This window comes from Mizuhopecten yessoensis, unplaced genomic scaffold (genome assembly GCF_002113885.1).
Source record: "Mizuhopecten yessoensis strain PY_sf001 unplaced genomic scaffold, ASM211388v2 scaffold4541, whole genome shotgun sequence".
NCBI classification, from domain to species: domain Eukaryota; kingdom Metazoa; phylum Mollusca; class Bivalvia; order Pectinida; family Pectinidae; genus Mizuhopecten; species Mizuhopecten yessoensis.
Window position 1 is genome coordinate 41,655 of NW_018405598.1, and position 20,347 is coordinate 62,001.

A 20,347-nucleotide genomic window follows, 5' to 3' on the forward strand; every position below is an offset into this window, starting at 1 on the left:
ATCCTGCATTCACGTTAAATAAGATTTGCAAATATATTTTTCGACAGGTATTGACAAAATATCCGCTTAAGATTGCATTAAATTGTTGTTTACGTATTGTTTTAAATTTTAAAAAGTCTAAACTAATCAAACTATCCGTTTGTTTTAGCAGTTATATATGTGAAAAAGATCGATTTATCAATACACTGATCCACCTGTTTTTTATGTTTTACACGAACGTTGAACACTTGTCATGTCATAACTAAAACATACTGATGTATAATTCCCAAGTCGCCGTATAGATGTATCGACATCTATGCCTCTCCACCCATAACAAGAATAACTCAAACAAGAAATGTGAGTGAAATGGCCACCCAAAGGGTGACATTATATTTATTATACTGATTAAGCCACCATGTGGCTTCTATCAAAAACTTAAGACTATACAAAGTGGTTGCAAATATATCAAACATGGTAGCAACTACAATCAAAATATAACTAAGAACCTTAGCTAGCCTAAGTGGGGTTGCCAAAAAACGCCACAAAGACATTCATGGAACACCCCACATGAATCAAAGAATGTTTGATATAATAACATGATAGTCATTTTTATTTTCAATTTAAACTGTTTGTTTAAAGAATATGCTTTAATGTTATCTATTTATTGAAACGTTTTTCATTTTTTTGTAGATATATCATATTGATATAAAACAAAAGTATGTCCTTTGACTTCAGCTTTTTAACCATTTAGGAATTCTGAATACGGGTTCTTACGAAAAGTAACAAAAGAATGCTTAGTATAAAATACATATATAATGTGGGACACGATATTTCTAATACATGATCTTAATTTTCAGTCTGTGAAGCGTGTTACCTGCTAGTTAAGATATTTTCATTGTCTTATCTCTTTTAACCTGCGAACAAAAATGCTATAATGAATAAGAGAGATAGTTTTAATCTACAGTTTATGTTTTAATATCCCATTCCATTTAAAACGTTAATCAAATACCCACATAAACTGATGTCGTATTATTTTTCAATTATCCTGTGTCTTTTAACTGACATAAATGGAAGCTGATCTATCAACATATAGTTATTATATATAAACAAAAAAATATGCTGTGGGAATGGGGCATTATGGTATGAGCTGTCTGCTCTGAACTACTCCACGGGGAGACATCTTATAGATTGGCGTGTCCAATGGATGCCATAGCTGATTACGTGTAGGTAAATTAGAATACACCTGTTTACTCGACATGTGTACTTATAGGATACCTAACCACTACAGACATCGGCCGATGCCTTCAGATATACCGACGTTTAGTTTCCAGAGATTGTGTTTATATCAGTGTACAACTTATGCATTTGGTTGAGTGTTATCGTGTTTGATGAACATTCGATTGACATTTAATTGAAAATAAATATTTTGTGCCAAGCATAAATTTGTGTTTTGTGGTTAACTTTGCTGGTGGGAAGACATTGTGAAAGTGAACTTATTAATTTCGTATGTACAAACTGGATAGTATGCCCCTTATTATAACATAACATCAGATTTGATCAACATGCGCACTGTTACATCAAAGTGTATCTCTGCTGCAGAATCAGGAATAGGTGTTGACATTGAAACAGGTTGCCAGTCCAGTACTAGCAATGAGTACCGTTAGTACGGACAACGTGTCAAGCACATACACCACCACTAACATGGGTGTCGGAAGCATTGGACCGATCACCTGGGACGATGCTACATGGATCCTTACAAGCTCGTTTATTATTTTCACAATGCAATCAGGTAAGAAACGAACTCCATTAATTAATTCAAGCTTTCCCAAATCTGTTCAATATGCGAAATACGCAATGTATCCCAACTACAGTCTAAAATATTTTAATTGCCCTAGTTTCATCCCAGGACCCAAACCCATTGTAATGTCAATTTGGAACATTGGTTTTAACATCTTGTTGTTACAAGCTGACTCTTGAATGTTGTAAGTTACTTTGTTGTATATTTTGCATCAATTTGATATCACATATACACAAACTATGAACATCTTACCTTAGCTATTACTTGATGTTGTAAGTTTGCTGTTACCAATTGGTACGTATCTTACAAGTATGGAAAGGGAAAATACCAAAGAAATAACCAGGTTTTTTCCTGATATGTTACAAGTGTTATAACAGCGATCGTGACGTCACAAGTCATAAATAAATCCTGATATTTCGATGGGGCGGTTTAATCTCCCACTATCCCCACATATTACAGTACCAGACATTACAGAGTTTAGTCGGTAATTTCCCGTTTGTTTTACATAGTTTAGTAAATTACATAATAAAACTAGTTTCAAATTCATTCCATCACTATCTTTCACAACTCACGCTTAGTTGATATGAAAATAATTATATGGAATGTTGTGATCATTTTTCTTCTATCGCAAGATTTTAATAACACGTTTCCAAATGATTTCCTCAGCATTGTCATACTTATTTCCATTATTTGTTGTATTTCAATGTGAGCTTCCCAATAAAATGAATTTAGGGGAGAGTAATAATCATTAAATACGATAAACACGGGGACTGCCTTGGGTTTTGCTCCAGTTACCGAATGAGTGTTTCATGTCCCAATCCTTCACCCCAGACCTGAAGGCGTACTTTTCTTTTATTCCAATCACCAGTTTAGCTTACCATGTTTCGCAAAAAAAAAAAGTTTAAATAGGAAAATTAAACCAAATTATGAATTATATGTTAATTAACCTTTAATTTCAATTTTACCGCTTCGGTAGTTTCTGCTTCGGATTTTTTCCGAAATAGTCACTCACGTGAGTTTGATCACATTTTGACTTTAGAATAAGATTATTTTTCAAATGTCTGATTTTTACACGCTTTGATTACAATATGATTGTATTGAAGCTTTCATTGTTTCTTTGCTTCTGTCTCAACAGTAGTTTAGACACTTTGTTTTCCAACGTTTTGGCCCTTAGCTTCACCAGGATGAAACATCTGTATGGTGCAGTGTAATTCATTTTTGGTATATTATATCTACTGCAAAATGTGATAGGTGCAATGGCCTGTGTGCGTCTCACGTTCATCATTCCTCAGTTTAAGCAACCCAGGAGTTTGTAATTAAAGTGCAAAAAGGAAATAATGTACCAGCAACAATGTTCTTCTCACGAATACTAGATATATAATAACAGAATTAGTATTATAACCGGGATTACATTTAGTATCGATGAAAATGACCTTCAATGAGGAAACAAACCATTTATAATAAATACAAACAATATATTTGCTAGAAACTTTCTCCACAACTTTTGCTTCTTAAGAAAGTCCAAATAATTGATGCAGGGACATAGCTTTCATTTCATCATATTGTTAATCAGTTATATCTCTCGACAAAAATAAGCAAGAGTAGTTGCTCATGTAAATATTTTACCCGCAAATAACAGTCAGTCAGACTGCACAGGAGATATGTAGTAGTAACTAATTCAATTAAGGAATGATCTATGGATGGATTGGGTTTTACATCTGCACAACAGAGAATGTCAGACGACGGCGGTGTCCACAGATAACTGGGCCACTGACGAACAATTGTAAAATGTCATATCATTGAAGATTCAATGACTTGTCTAAAAACAGTCTAAAAAGATTCGCCATTCCGTCACGTTGTTCTAGCTATGGGATAAACAGAGCTGTACAGGGAGAATTAACCAAAAAGGAAGAAAGGGAAAATAAATGAAAGGATCCAAATGTGCATAAGCGGAGGCAAATAAACTTTGGTTTATTATGTGTCGTCATCAAGAAAACAAAAGGGTCAAAACATCCTAAGCGTGCATGACCCCTGCACCCAGAGGTCACCTATAAAAGGCATGACAATTCGTGCCAGCTCACTCATTCAAAGATAATCTTTTGTTGGCAAACTGACCGGACTAAAGGGTCAGAAAAACCGATAGGTTGTAGAGGGTAACTTCACCGTCCAGCCTTCGGGCTTTCATTACGGAGAATCCCTCTCATCCATCGCAAGCTTGGATGAGGGGGGGGGATTATCCTACATTTCAAGCCCTACGGCTTGCCCGGTTAATTTGCATGTTCAAAGTGTTTGACAACAAACATCAGTAAATGTGAAAACTAATAGAGAACCCAAGATAACAAAACTTAGTTCAATTATTTTAATCATGTAAAATTTACAAATAAATTCAAAATTCATATCTTCGCCACTTCTACTCGGCCACTGTTGCACCCCCAAAGTTCATACGGTTCCCGTTTGCTGCAACACCCTCAGCAAACGAAGTTTCTGCTGTAGGTTCCACATCCCGTAGGTAAAACCTCCGGAATGTCTGAGACGATCTCCATGATGCGGTTTCCAAAATCGCCTTCAGCGAAGTTCCAGCCGAAAAGGCAGCTGATGACGCTGCTCCCCTCACCGAATGTGGCTTGAATCCCTCATTCACTCCTGCCTCTGTCATGGCACTGCGAATCCACCTCGCCAACGTGGAAGTGGATACCGATGTCCCCTGTTTGAAAGAGACTAACAGTTTATTAGACTTGCGTATAGAAGCTGTTCTTTCAAGATATTCCCTTAGCAATTTTATAACACAAAGTTTCGGATTGGAATATTTCATCAATTTTACCTTATAAAAAGGATCCGAACGTTTAGATATTTTCATGATCATTAACTCAGGGATAGTAAAGACTATCGAGTCACCCAAATCCTGCATGTATTATACATCCAGGTTAACCAATGTCTGTGCCCTGTGTGCCGATACCAACGCTATCAAACAAGTCAATTTTTTGGTCAACATTCTAGATTCAATTGCGGGAATAAAGTTTCCTAATACTTCAACAAAATAGAAACATCCCATGTCGTGGAATACCTAGGTTTAGGGGGTTTTGCGTGAAAAGCCCCTTTCATGAACCTTGAAATGACCAAATTCCCAATCAGCCCAGTATTACCTAACAGAGCTGTGGTCTGTACCAAAATACATTTATGGGTGTTTATGAGTTAAACAAATGTGTCAAATACTCTATTACCTGCGAGACAGTGGGACAATTGGCACCGACCTGTCTCTAATCACACCAAGACACCCAGTTTTTCCAGGCCAAGTCATATTGCCTAGCTGTCGATCTCTTCCATGATGAGAAGACCAGCATGGCAGCTTGTTTCGATAGGCCTATCCTTTGCAAGGATCTCCCGATACGCAACAAGCGATCACTCTCAAACTCTTTGCTAGAGGATGTGGTTCGCCCTGCGGGGATAGAAGAAGTCCCCGCCAACTGGGCAACCGAGCTGGCGCAGCAACAACAACGTCTAATAGCGTAGGTAGCCATACCTGGTTTCGCCACAAAGGAACTACAATTATCGCTAGACTCACCTTGTCTTCCTTTATCTTTTGCAAGGCCCTGGCTAACAGGCTGAAAGGAGGGAAAATATAAGGTGTAAGCCCATTCCATGACAACATAAATGCATCGTAACACATAGCATGTGGATCTGGCATCCAAGATAAAAATTTGTCCAGCTTATAATTAAGTCTACTCGCAAACAAATCAATGTCTGGCATAAAAAAATGCCCACAAATTCTGTTGAATATCTCTGTATGTAATGACCACTCTCCTGATGATTATAATGCTCTAGACAGGAAATCTGCCACCACATTTTCTGACCCTTGAATATGACATGTTGACAGATGAATACTTCTATCCTCACACCAAATCCAAATAGCTTTAGCTAACTCATTCAACAGAGCTACATTACCACCAGGTTTATTAACATATGCTATAGTATACGTATTATCCGACCTTATCCTAAAACCCCTGGGTTCCTATCTCCCCCAGTTTGGCCCCCATCCTACGAGAGAGGCTCAGTTTCAATGACAACTTCCGGTTCACTAGGTCTAATACTCCTACCATTCATGCTGTCTATGTTATCGATCCACCAGCAAATCTCATTTCTAGACTGATCCGATAAAATTATAAAATCATCGTAATCCTTGCCCTTGTGCAAGTGCCCAGTCTTTTCTCGTTCTGTGATTCTATAGAACAAACCTGATAATCTAACCGCTCTCAAAGCAGAGGTAAATAGACCTACCAAACTTGCCAACTATCTTAACCTGACTTGACTTTTGTCTAATACCGTCTTGCAGTATTTACTTATCTTTTCTATCTTTTCCTTAGGAAGAGATACTGTGAAAGCAATCGAATTGATCAGATAACCAAGATGAACTATAACATTGTTCGCCACCATCATAGACTTCTCGTGATTAATTTGGAAACCTGCCTGTACGAAGTTGCTAGCCAACATCTCACAATTGCTTTCGCACACCTCTTTATCTCTATCCTTGACCAAAGAGTCATCAATGTAATAAAATGCTACTACCCCCAGGCTCCGTACTTTAGCAAATATAGGTTTCAAACCCTTAGTGAAGACCCGACGGGCGCTAGTAAGGCCAAAAGGTAAAGATATAAACTCATAGAGACCACCTCTCCATCTAAATTTGAGGTATTTCCTATCTTCCTCATCAACCGGTATGCTTAAATATGCATCCTTTAAGTCTATCGACGTGAAGAAATCGCCTCTTTCCACCGACTCGAGTACCACCTCTAGTGTTTCCTGTTTAAAATGGTGATACACAATACACTCATTTAATTTCCATAAATTTATTACTGGTCTGAATTTACCATTCTTTTTCTGTACTAAGAACAAGTTGGACACAAATTCCCCTTGTTCGCTCTGTGATTTTCTCACTGCCCCTTTTCTCAATAGCTCCTCTACTTCATAATCTATCAATTCCATCTCATTGTTATCAAAAGCTATGGGACTTGGATTCCATGTCTGTACTGGAATTTCCTCAAACTCTAGTTTCAGCCCTTGGACTGTTTCTAGTATCCATTTATCATCAGTGATCCTCTGCCAATACAACAATTTCGATTTCAACAGACCTGAAGGTAAAGATCCACCTACCTTGCTATCTAGTCCCTCTGTTTCCGTGGACCGCTTTGCTGGTGGTTTCCACTTGCTTGGTATTGGGGTTTCTTGTACCCGTACCCTCGGCCCCTCGGAGCCTGGTAGCCGTGCCGTAAAAAAGGACGTGATCGTCCGAGTCCACGGCCCCTCTGTCCGTTCTGGTGGTTACCACCTCAGGCACCTCTGCCCCTGTTCTGTGCATGCTGGTTCATTCCGCTAAACGCCTTCGCCGTTTCGTTTAATTCTTTAACTTTTTTCCCCAGCTCGTCTCCGAACAATTGCGTTGAAATTGACATGTCCTTAGCACAAATGGCTTGATAAGCCACCGGCAGTGCCGGTCTCATGAAATACCTTCTCTTCACCGAGATGGTCTGAAAAGCATTACCAACCAAAGCCAAAGCGTCCACACAAAGTGTGCGAAGCGTATCTCTAAATTGGGGCAAGCCCATTAACGCCTCTGTAAGTTTCAATACCGGTACTAAGCCCGAGCCTAGATATTTCTGTATCTCCTGCAGTTGCACGTCTTTCTGCTGTATTGGCTTTGGTAATTTCCCCCATATTTCAGGCTTACAACGTGGTACAGTAACACCCAGACAGTTCTGCGGTACAAATATTTCTCTATAATCTTACCTACCTCCGCATTTTTAGTGTACGACGTGTTAACTAATCGGGCAAACCCTTCGTGAGCCCCCGGTCCATATTTCTGTTCCCCAAAAATTTCGGGCATATCGATTCCTTCAGCCACTGTGGCCGGGAAAATATCCGAATATATGTCGTCCATGTCCCCATTGGACGCAGCCCCGCTGATGGGTACAATACCCTGGACACATTCATCTCAAACGGGGTCCTCATCTCAGTATATCAAACTCGAACCCATCGGGTCCATGTCTAAAATTGGTATCGTAACACGTGGTACCACCGGTACGTCCTGTACCAAATGATCCCCGGAACCTCGTTCACGGGAAAGGCAGGCAATACGAGCCTCTACCGCCATTAACCTGGAAGCCATTTCGTCAGTTCGTACCTTTTTTGCTCCTCCGGCTTGCGTTGGGGCTCCTAAAGCCGCCGAAGCCACTCGTTTCATGCCGGCGCCCCCATTACCTACATAAGCGTAAGGGGCCTCGCCGCTTAGCACATCACCAAGTACATGTGCTTCCGGCTCCGGGACATCGTCCGCGGAAGGCTGTCTATTATGATTCGAGACGAAAAAATCGTCACAGCCGTCTGCTTCATCCTCTGCGGGATGAAGCGAGATATTGTCATCGACCGACTCTTCGTCGTTACCAAAGTAACCGACATGTTCTTACCTTTCACCGTGGATATGTTGCGCCCCGGTTCACACGAACCATCACGGCCTCGTGTACTGTAATACAGTCTACTGTAGAACTGTAATAATACCGTATTCTATTTACGTCTGAATGACAGACAGAACAACCTGTCTTATTCTGTGCGCGCACCTGAATGACATAAAAGTAAGCTGGCACGAGTTGTCATGTCTTTTATAGGTGACCTCTGGGTGCAGGTGTCATGCACGCTTAGGGTGTTTTTAACCCTTTGAAGGTCAGTCGCGCACCTAATAGGTGGCAAGTATGCAAATTAACCGGACAAGCCGTAGGGCTGGAAATGTAGGAGAATTACAAATAGTAGCTACTGAATCAGGATCTTTTAGAATTTTTTTCCCTAACACTTCCCTCACCTGTAATTTGTTTTATGTATGACTGTTATAGGTTTTGGACTTTTGGAGGCAGGATTTGTTTGCGGGCAAAATCATGTCAACTATATGTGCAATCCTCCTGGTGAGACTTCCAAATTAATCGGATACACTATTTTATATTGGTTAATTTTGTTCTCCTTTCCTATTCTGAATGTTGGATTTGACACTACTGTTTGAACAGGCATCGCTTATTGAAACCAATGAAATATATTAAATGCGTATGCATAAAAAGTAAAACACACACACTTAAAGTCCCATTTTTCTCACAAATACATATCACAAGCTTATTCACATTCATGTATACAACTTTTGTTATGATAAGAACACAGTATGATCAAATCCGTATTAGAAAACCCAAGAAATCACATCGAATACAAAAATTTCACTGCCTATTACCTTCGAAAAGATTCAATTTCACTGCCAAATGTACATTCAACTTGTTAGAGTTTGACTTGATGTGGTTTTCTAGAATACATTACACCGTGAAAACGATGCCACAGCAACCAAATACACGGATACAGCCGCAGAAAATGTAATTGGTAACAGTTTTTTACCATGTACCCATAATTACATGTTATGTTGCTGTAAAGTTTCTGTAACCTTCGAAAAGATTCAATCCATCTTACTACCAAAATTAGATATCATAGTTTTTTAAACTTATAGTCTTATATGACCTTTCCTTAAAATCAAATTTCCTCTATGTTCGATTCGTGTATGCCTCTCGTTACAATTCCCATCACTTCGAACAAGTTCGGACGATTCGAATCTTTCATATACTCACACCGAACATATCTGGTGGACACGCATGATTATTTTGTTATTAACCATCATGCGAGAACAGTTCTCTGAATGTCTTGTTTAAGGTCGGTAAATGTTAAATCCAACATTATTGGATTGTCTTTGCTTAAAATATCATTTTTGTCAAGCACGATTTTGTAAGTGCACTAGCTTTCTGTGTTCACCTTTTCTAACTAACAGTTACAGAGTGGGTAAAAAGAACGAATTTATTGTATTGTCCGTGTAAGGCAAACTATTCCCCGAGGGCGTATGCTTCAAATTTGTGATTTTTAGTGAATTATAAATGACTACTCCATTACCTGAACTGTTTTATCATAACGACGCAAACTATTTGATTGTGTTGACCTTTTCCATTGTTGTTTGTAATCAACTGTTGTTTGCCTTGGGAAATATACCTGATCGAGGGTGTACTAAAAGCCTGCTATGATACCGAATAATAAAACTAAAATATATACCGAAATCTCTCTGTCATGTTTTGTTTCACCGATACAAATTACAGACTTTTTTTTAAATCCCTTACCAGAAATTGAGAAAACCTGTCAAAAGCTATATATTAAATTATCCACTCTGTCTGCAGTGATATCTTAAAAGACCGATAACAAAGACGTTGGGGGTACGGAGTTAAGTTGGAATACTAGCGTGGCGCTCTGACATGCTATGGACGGGGCGATTGGAACGTGATTGTTATGATCATCATAACAAGGAAATTGTCCTGAAACGATAGCCTGGTAAAATGAGCTATTTTAGCTGGATATATCATCTATCGATTTCGGATATATTGTATTAATTGTATGTAAGAGTATTAACAAATGTATCGTAAAATCTATATACTATTTGTTACTTTTATATATCGATATCACAATGATGAACCTTTTATATTTAAGGTTTTGGACTACTGGAAGTTGGGTGTGTTTCGGGAAGGAACGAAGTGAACATCATGATGAAGAACGCTGTAGATGTTATATTTGGAGGCCTCTCCTACTGGGCCGTAGGATTCGGTCTCAGTTTTGGGATGGATTATGGTTCGAACCCTTTCTGCGGTGTCGGTTCATTCTTCGTTGACTCGTCTGACGAACGCATGGGTCTTCTATTTGCCACGTTTGTTTTCCAGTTGTCATTCGCTACCACAGCAACAACCATAGTCTCTGGAGCTATGGCAGAGCGAACCAAAATGACGGCTTATATCCTGTTTTCGATAACGAACACAGTGGTATACTGTATACCTGCGCATTGGGAATGGGCGACAAATGGGTTCCTGAGAACCATGGGATGTGTCGACATTGCAGGTTCCGGTGCTGTGCATCTCACTGGTGGTATGTCTGCTATGGTGGCCGCCATCATTCTTAAACCCCGTTTGGGAAGATACGACAAAGGAACAGGTCAGAAAACGCCACCGAATCCAGTCAGTGCCCTCGTTGGCATGTTTATGCTTTGGTAAGAGACCTTTGTTTTGCCTCGTCGTCTTTGCACATGTTTTATATATTTCGAGAGTAGCTTTTGTATATTTCCGTGATATTATTCATCGAACACTGTTGTTACTCTAAACAGAATCTATTTCATTATAATATATATAAGACATATGTTACAATAATGAAGGGAGGGAGGGGCTTATTACAACACTTAGCAGAAGTGTTTGTTTCGTGAGGTTAAAGAGACCAAGAATACGGTCAGGACAGCTTATCCGTAAAACACAACAGACTGCACTTACAGATTCCAGGATAGCAAGCACCGTATGTGACACCCATATTTATCTGCTGCCAAATCGCCAGAGCGCGTGTTCATCACCAACGTAGAGCTAATACGCAATGATGATATGAGAGTAGTTCTATGGTAGGTCTAAGTAGGGTAGAGATACACCATTAATTAGAAAGGAAGAAAAGGAAGAATAATGACCATGATGTTTTTTAAGTGAAAGTTCAATGAAATTTTTAAAAACCTTTCTTTTTTGTAGACATTTGATTCCATTGTTATCGACAAAACCTCCTCTACCTTAGTGATATTGATGTATTTAATTTTTAGTTGTGTCATATATTAAATAATTTAAGATATAATTACTGTTAATGAACAAAATGGTACAGGTGTCACACGATAATCGACTAACAACCCTTGAAACTATTAAAGGGTTTTGAAGTTAAATATATTTTTACATAATTAGTGTATGCTCCATCTTTATTTTTTCAAAGATAGCCATTTAACTGTGTGATATTACAATCTAACATTTGTTAATTAATCTTGGGTGTTGTACGTTATACAAGAGGCGCTGCTATATAATATAACAGAGGTAAACATCAATAGATCAATCGCCATTTGTGTCTGTTCTTCATAAAACAATATCAAATAATGCATTTGAAGTCTGATGCTGCATTTTTGTATTTAAATGCCTTGATAAATTGCGTGACATTCGTTATTTGATATACTTAAACGCAAGCATACTTTGATGGTTCTTTATTCCATTTTGTGTGCTCAACACTAACAAGTGTATGAACTTTATCACTGCACGCAACGGAATCGCCTCGTCTTTTAGCAATCATCCCCTTACTTAGCCTATCAGAGATCAATCACTCTAAGCCCTAACAAGGTAATAACAGCATTGGGCACGTGACGGGAAACATTAGAAAACTACGTCAAAACTGTGAAAAAAACCGGGATAGTCACTTAAAATATGTACGATGCCTGACACCGGTAGAACCAACGTGTGTATATACAGACATGACGGCATTGACCGCGTTATCTGTTTTGCAGCTAATTTATATTTGATGTTGCATTTCATTTGTGTTTCCAGAGATGAAATGTTCTTTTACTCGTTCTTAGCTTTTCTCACTTAAGCGTTAACCATTATCCAGACGTTTTAAGTCTGTTTTCTGTACACACAAAACAAATCTTATAAATAGGTGTTCAGTTGTTTATTTTGTCTCTGTACATAAAAACAACTTATAGATAGATGTTTAGTTGTGTTTTCTGTATACAATGACAACGTATCTGAAGGTGTCCAGTGGTGTATTTAAAAGTAAGGCAGTAACCATCCCAAATCTACTAGACTCTCTATTGTTAATTAAACAGGCAGAGACACTGTAATGCTTGTTAGATGTGTATGTTTAACACGCTCTGATTCAGGTGGGGTTGGCTGGCCTTTAATTGCGGTAGTACTTTTGGGATATCCGGTGGAAAATGGAAACTTGCAGCAAAGTAAGTTAAATTAATAAAGTATGAACATATAAAATATTTACATAGACACTCTTTAAAAAGCACAATGAGAATAAAATTAGGTCTTCCCGAAATGTACGCGTCGTGTGCTTGTTCGACGAAGGGAATCAAATGTAAAGTCACATTTTTAAATAGTGAATAGAAAGTGTGACAGCGAAGACGGTTATATTGTCAACAAATAAAGGAGATACTACAATTGAGTTCAAGGAAAAGATCACTTGTCAATGTGATCAATGATTTATTTCTTTATTTACATCTGTAGTTTAACTCATTAGAGCAAACGTCCTGTAAAGTGACTAGCGGTAATTTTGAAAATGAAATGGGACACTATTTAATTTATGTATAATAAACATCGCGTCTTGCATTTCTCAAAAACACTAGGAATGCAACGGTACAATGCATTTTATTCCTCGGTGACTCCGAACTATAACGTCTAAATGTAACGGTGCCTCTCACTTAACATACGGTATGTTTTTTGTTTCAATACGAGGACAATCTTTAATGTCCATGTTATTTCAGTATACTAGGAAATGTTCGCCTTTCGCCGCTAAAATCAGTATACGCCCAGTTGTAAATTCGCTGTAACGATTATGGCAGCATTTCTGAGCGCGAAAAAGGCTAAAACTAAACTGCAGTGAAAAATGTCCCGGTATCCAGTTTCTGTTTTACATGAACAATCTTTGAAGGTTAAAATTAACAGTGTGCACACCATAATCTTTTTTTATTATTATCTTTTTTGTTTTGTACGTTAATGGTTGAATAGATGTAAGGGGCTTCATACGTATTCTAAATGAACATAGAATGGCTGTGCAGATTTATTACATCCTTACCACAATGGGAATGGGTAGCCAAAGTATAGTTTAATCCCTATATTGTTTTTTATTACAGATCAGCCGTCACAACACTTATTGGATCTATGGGAGGAGGTGCCACCGGCGTCATTATATCGTAAGCCTGACAACCCTCGATCAGGATTATAATCAACCATCATTCAATATACCTCACATTTGTGTTCTTTCACAAATGATCGGGAATCTTTGTCATAAATAGTGAGAAGTATTTAAAATAAGGAATAATGGTCAAGTAATAACAATCACGGGTTAATAGGCAACTTACATAAGATTGACAAAGATGTTAATTTCATAACTGACAATTCTTGACCTCATCTTGTACTCATTTCGGTATATCAACATTAATCATTTAAATCTTAAATAGTACGATCGAATGTGATAGCAAAACACAAAGCTTGTGCAGTAATAAATAATTAACACTTAATAGTGTTCATGTCGCCTTTGTTTTCGCTGTGATCAGGTACATCATCAGCCGGAAGTACGCCGTCGACTACCTGGTGAACTGTGTACTCTGTGCTCTAGTGTCCATCACAGGTAAGTAGCCGTGATTGGTAGGATAGCACAGTACAATGGCTATAGCATGTAACCCAGATACACAGGATAGTCTCTTAGTGCAAAAAGATTTGAAAAACGTTACTTATATAAACCAGCGTGGCGCGGTAAGGTACACGACTGATATCATATATCAAACAACAATTGTCAAACTGGTGGTACTTAACAGCTGTCCGTACAGGATCAGCGCTGTTAAAACGGTTCAATTGTTTGATAATATCGTATTGATTTAGATACACTTTTAATGACATAAGGTGTGTCCTCTTAACATTGAGACAATTACGGCATAGCAGCGTATCGTGCTTGAGCTTAATGACTTTGTTGAGGATTGAACGTCAGAAAGCTAACATTTTCCTTCTTAAAAGAAATTTCATGGATAATTGTCAAAGGTGTTGGTAGTCATTTTTTTAAAGTCTGGTATACCAGAAAGTTATAGATATGAATTAATGTGTGACCCCTGAAAAAAGATGGTAGGACAAGACGAGGTGAACCGCAATGTGAAGCGCCTAGTGTTTCATCAATGACACTGATTCAGATTACTTTCAATTGAATGCCATGGCCCTTAAGTTGTCGTTATAGCAGCTGTAACGTTGGATACTGCTTAACCTCCTTTCAAGTTGGCTGTTATATCAATTAAACCATCATACACGATACATACACTCATTTAAAATCATTATTAATTTTGATAAATATAAAAAAAAAATTGGGATGACAATAGTTCTTTCAATGAAAAAAAACACATAAATATCGAACAGCTTTCGAATGCATTCATAGTCAATATAAATTCCAAGTGGAAGGTGACAATTCAACATTAAGCGCTTAAATGACAGAGCGCCAATAGCATTGCGCAACGCCGTTGGCATATTTCGACGTGTTCCTAATTTTCGGTCCAGCAATCCTACAGGTGTTCGATACAACTATGAAACGAATATAGCAGGGCAAGTCTTCAGTGTTACTATACTACTAAGGAAAGGGAAATAGAGTTCCTTTGTTACGGAACTAAGGAGAGAGGTAACATGTATGATAAATATGTTGTAGCCGGCTGTGCCGTGATCAGACCGTGGGAAGCCCTCCTCATTGGAGCTATAGGAGGAGTCATTTGTATCGGTTCGACCAAACTCATGGACAAAATGAGGATCGATGATCCTGTGGGAGCGACTGCCGTACACGGGGCAGGTGGAATATGGGTAATAAAACACCCCCAGAAACATACTCTTAGTAAAATAAGACCAATGGTCAGGGATAGTATAATATTAATTATGCCAGTAGGAGGACATACAAAATGTACAAGAGGTGTATTTGAAAATATAAAGTGCATCACAAATTGTTTTAAAATTTAAATCAGATTAATCTGTGAGGAATACGGCCATTTTAAAGTTTTTTTGCACATTCTGGGCCAAGGAAGACATGTTGTATTTCTAATTTCTCTGGTTATCTAGCATGTACTGGAAAAATCTAGATAGCATTTTCTGTGTAATTCGGAAACTAAATGTTCTTATACAATTTGTTGGGATCATAATCCTACCTGTTTGTACTTCAATGAACAGAGTAGTAACATGTATCAGTGCATATACTAATATTGAAACTACATATGTGGAACTTCAGACAAGTAGTAAAAGCAGTTACATTTCAGCATCAGCTAATACCTACATTGGTGTTTTGTTATCAATTACATATCAGTTGTCATTTGCTAGCAGTCAACATTATAGTAGCCATGCTTTTCTGTTGTCTGTGTGCTGCACTTGCGTGGTTCAGCTATCCAGGTAGCATATATGGATTCGTGCCGTCTGGGATTAGGATGTCCATTCTCTCCTCAGTCTCTGATGACTTATCATATCGAAATCCTTCTTTGTGTATTGAAGATTTAGTATTAATATATTATCATTTAGGGATCAACATCATACTGTAACATAAATAAATACTGTTAACTTGCCAAATATTCATATTTACCGGTAGTGTCCTCTCCTGAAACGACGTGACATTCACTTTGTTTTAAAGGAAAATAAAACATGATTACAAAAGATCATTAGAAAAATACCCGGATGTACCATAAATTGTATAAATCATTGTAATGTTAAGGGCATGCTAGCAGTCGGCTTGTTTGCCGAGAATGAACCGTTGGAGAATACAACCCAAGGACGGGCTGGAGTGTTTCACGGGGGAGGTTTCTACTTGATGGGAATACAAATGCTCTCGATTGTTTGTCTAGTAGCGTGGAGTGCAGTGACCTCATTTCTACTACTTATGGTAAGACATAGTTCACGTATTTCTGTTAAACACCTGGAACCTTTGTATTTATTATGTTTTACAGTCGGGATTCCTTTCAATATACTAACGTTACTTTATGGGAATTTGTTAAAGCTGAACTAATGAAAGCCCAATTATGTAATATCGTGATTGTACACCTTGAATTACTTATTTACACATTTCATCATTGCTATCAGTCAACACTGTCATTACAGGTTATCAAGTACACAGTGGGCCTTCGTCTGAGTGAGGAGGAGGAGCGTCTTGGTGCGGACATCGTCGAACACAACATTGGTGCGGATATGTATGGAGGTCAGTTCCTTGGTAGACCGGACAGTGTCTGTGCACTGGGTCGACGAGACACGCTTCTGCCATGTAACCAGGTCCCTAATGGCGAAACAACAGCCGGCGACACCAACGACTCCACGAGACGCCGGGACTCTGTTGCTTCCAGAAAGTTAAAGACCGTGTCTCCCGGGCCGGTTCAACAGCAACGCAGACCGCTTCGACGGCAGGACAAAGTAGTGCCTGATAGTATACCAGGCCAGTGTATTCTGTACCAGTAAGCGTCAGCCAGTCTTTGCACAAGTACCAGGCCATGTTTAGCGTTTAGAGATTTCTAAGTCATCGAATTTCATATCATTAATAAAACAACGTTCCAGTATCGTATGGATTAATGACTGTCAGTTGTGAACTTAGTCAACAGTTTTCCTAACGTTGTTTTGTGAATGATAGCTCACTGATACAAATAGAATGGTCATTTCTTAATAAAATTGTCTCATTTTATGAAGAATTGATCGTTTTCAGAGAACATGACAACGTTTTACACAACCAGTCACGAATCTCACGTGTCTAATGTAACATTACGTTTGTACATTCTCATAGATGACGTTTTCCGAAGTTGGTCCCGCGTCTCTTTGTTTTTGCCAATAGAACTGTCTATCAAGAACGATGAATGTTATTCAGGGCCACACAGTAGTCTGAGAGGTCAATCAACGCAATGATGTCATCAGGGCGACACGGTAGTTTGAGAGGTCCATCAACGCAATGATGTCATCAGGGCGACACGGTAGTCTGAGAGGTCCATCAACGCAATGATGTCATCAGGGCGACACGGTAATCTGAGAGGTCCATCAACGCAATGATGTCATCAGGGCGACATGGTAGTCTGAGAGGTCAATCAACGCAATGATGTCATCAGGGCCACACGGTAGTTTGAGAGGTCCATCAATGCAATGATGTCATCAGGGCCACACAGTAGTCTGAGAGGTCCATCAACGCAATGATGTCATCAGGGCGACACGGTAGTTTCAACAGCAAATGAACACACTATAATATCATACAGACCAACATGGTAATCTGAACGGCCCATCAACATAAGAATGTCATGCAAGATCACAAAATAAACAATGGGCGTGGCAATAGACTCTAGAAGTAGCAAATATTATAGGAAATGGACAGATAAAGATTCTTATTGTCGCAAAGGTCGCGGCAAACCAGTTAATGGCTTTTTCCCAAGGGACACGGAGATAACCACCAGAGACTAATTAGGACTGACATAAGTCGACTCGTTAGATACAGCGACGGTATACAGGAAGACAAATAGTTTATCTTTATCACAATAAGAGTGTTGTCGGTATCAACTGTTCTCTCCCAGCTCTAGAGCATCTATATTTTGCTTTAAAATGTTGTAATTTTCTAGTGACAGTGTTTTTAACCGTGTCGAAACAATATATACCTTGAAACAGGTCATTCATTGAATCGTACTACAAATTCACATAACAAGTCGTTCCTTGAATCTGTTTAAAACCCATGTACATTATAACAAGTCATACCTTGATTCATATTAAGAAGATATTCTCCGTCGGCGTAACAACAACATTCATTACTACAATTTTCGTCCTATCTTATGTCGTACTAGTATATACAGGAATACTTTCCTGCCTTCTGTTATTGATCTGGAACGCCTTTCTTTACAGATTATTTCAGGTTAAACACAGATATATTAAATTTGAAAGTGCGCAAGATGTATAAAGAAGAATCACAATAATGCAACAGGAGTTTCATCTTAATAATAAATAATAAACAGATTTGCTTATTTAATTTGTTGTTTGCAAAACATCCATTGTGAATCAAATAAAAACAGAATAAACAAAGCCTCAAATGTTATTTATCATCAAAGTCACGGTTTTTATTATACGTTATTTATTAATCAGTGTTGTCGTTTTAGGAAACGTTTAAATGATTTGATTTTGAGCAGCAGCAAGCCTATCTCACGAATACATTATGATAATATTCTGTCAATTGTGTCAGTAATCCAGGAATCTCAAATAGACATCAAATGTAATATTTCTCATATAAATGTCAGTAATAATACACATACTATCTTGCGTCTGTAGGCGTAGACGTAAGACTGTAAAAATGTACTTGTCGACATAAGTGTAATGTACTTACACAATAGCGATATAAAGCCGTATAGACATAATGAGTACATTGTGTAAAATTGTATTCAACCATTACACATTACTCTGGCATGAATACTAATAAAACACGTGATAAAGTCACTAGAGTATCCAAGGAAACCAGGCAATCACCACCACCGCTAAGACAACCAAACCATCACGAGCAACCCTAGAAAACCAAGCCATTACAAACATTGTAGAGAGAACCAAGCCACCACGAGCAATCCTAAAAGAACCAAGCCATCGCGAGCATCCCCAAGATACCAAACCTTCACTAGCATCTCCAAAGGAGCCAAGCCGTCACGAGCATCCCCAAGGCAACCAAGCCATCACGCGCATCCCAATAGAAACCAAGCCATCATGAGCATTCCCAAGGCAAACGGCCTTCGCGAACATCTCCGAAGGAGCGAAGCCGACACGTGCATCCCCAAGGGAATCAAGCCTTCACGAGCATCCCCAATGCAACCAAGCCATCACAAGCGTTCCCTTGAGAGAAAAGGCATAACAAGCATCCCAAAGGGAACCAAGCCATCACAAGCACTCCCAAGGCAACCAAGCCTTCACGAGCATTCCCAAGAGAACCAAGTCATCACGTGCATCCCCAAGGGAACCATGCCTTCACGAGCATCTCCAAGGGAACCAAGCCATCACGAGCATCCCCAAGGCAACCAAGCCTTCACGAGCATCCCCAAGAGAACCAAGCCATCACGTGCATCCCAAAGGTAACCATTCCTTCACGAGCATCCCAAAGGGACCCAAACAACAACGAGCTGGAGACCTTAACCAACATGAGTATTCTCTTGAGGACCAAAAAGCTATCACAAGAACTCCTAAGAGCACAAAAACCAACATAGGTAACATAGAGAACACTGTTCCACGTCACAAGCTGATCTGGACATTCCTCTTTTAATTTAAATTGCTGTTTTGACATCCATGATTGCTCTACCGAGATAAAGGGAGTAACAAATTATTTTAAGGGATGGGATAAGATATTAAATGCAAAGAAAACTAAACAAGTATGCTTCTTTTCTTCTAGATCAAGACAAATATTAGGGTTGAGTAACAGCGTATTATGTTCGTAAACACCAGAAGCCTTTATATAAGCATTAGTAAAATCTCTGTGTGACGATGCTTTGATATCATTTCTTGCCTTTTATACGAGTACATTTCACGATGTTTTTGTTTTGTATGATGCAATATACTTTCGTTCCTTTTTCCGGCCATACCGGTTGTTTCATTAAATAAAGCTGATATTGAAATAAATCTAAAAAAGATGTGAGAGAAAATGTATTGCAGTTCTATTTTCAAAAATATATTGATGATGATTTTTGCCGTATACCTCGCGTTGCGTTTTAACTATAGTGCACCTCTTTTAATACATACCTTAAAAATATACATCGAACTATTTTAGCAGGTTTTTGAAATTTTGTTTAATTGGAAGAGAAAGGTCAAAAAGGCGACCCAAATCATCTATTTTGTTAAGATTGTACATACATATATAACATACACCAAGATTGTATTGTTATATCCTGAGAAGCCACATCCTCGTTAAGGCTGTATACGTGACCTCTAACAACGCGACACATTCGAC

At 38.6% G+C, this 20,347-nt stretch overlaps 1 protein-coding gene across 1 annotated transcript; it reads left to right on the forward strand.

The window, feature by feature from the left end:
- Positions 1–1,629: 1,629 nt before the first annotated feature.
- Positions 1,630–19,482, forward strand: LOC110449282 (putative ammonium transporter 2). Its single transcript, XM_021496046.1, has 9 exons — positions 1,630–1,768; positions 10,325–10,874; positions 12,555–12,626; positions 13,533–13,592; positions 13,956–14,029; positions 15,086–15,234; positions 16,127–16,294; positions 16,510–16,856; positions 18,957–19,482. Exons 1-9 carry the CDS (start codon positions 1,630–1,632, stop codon positions 19,480–19,482), a joined length of 2,085 nt encoding a protein of 694 aa, XP_021351721.1.
- The last annotated feature ends 865 nt before the right edge of the window (positions 19,483–20,347 follow it).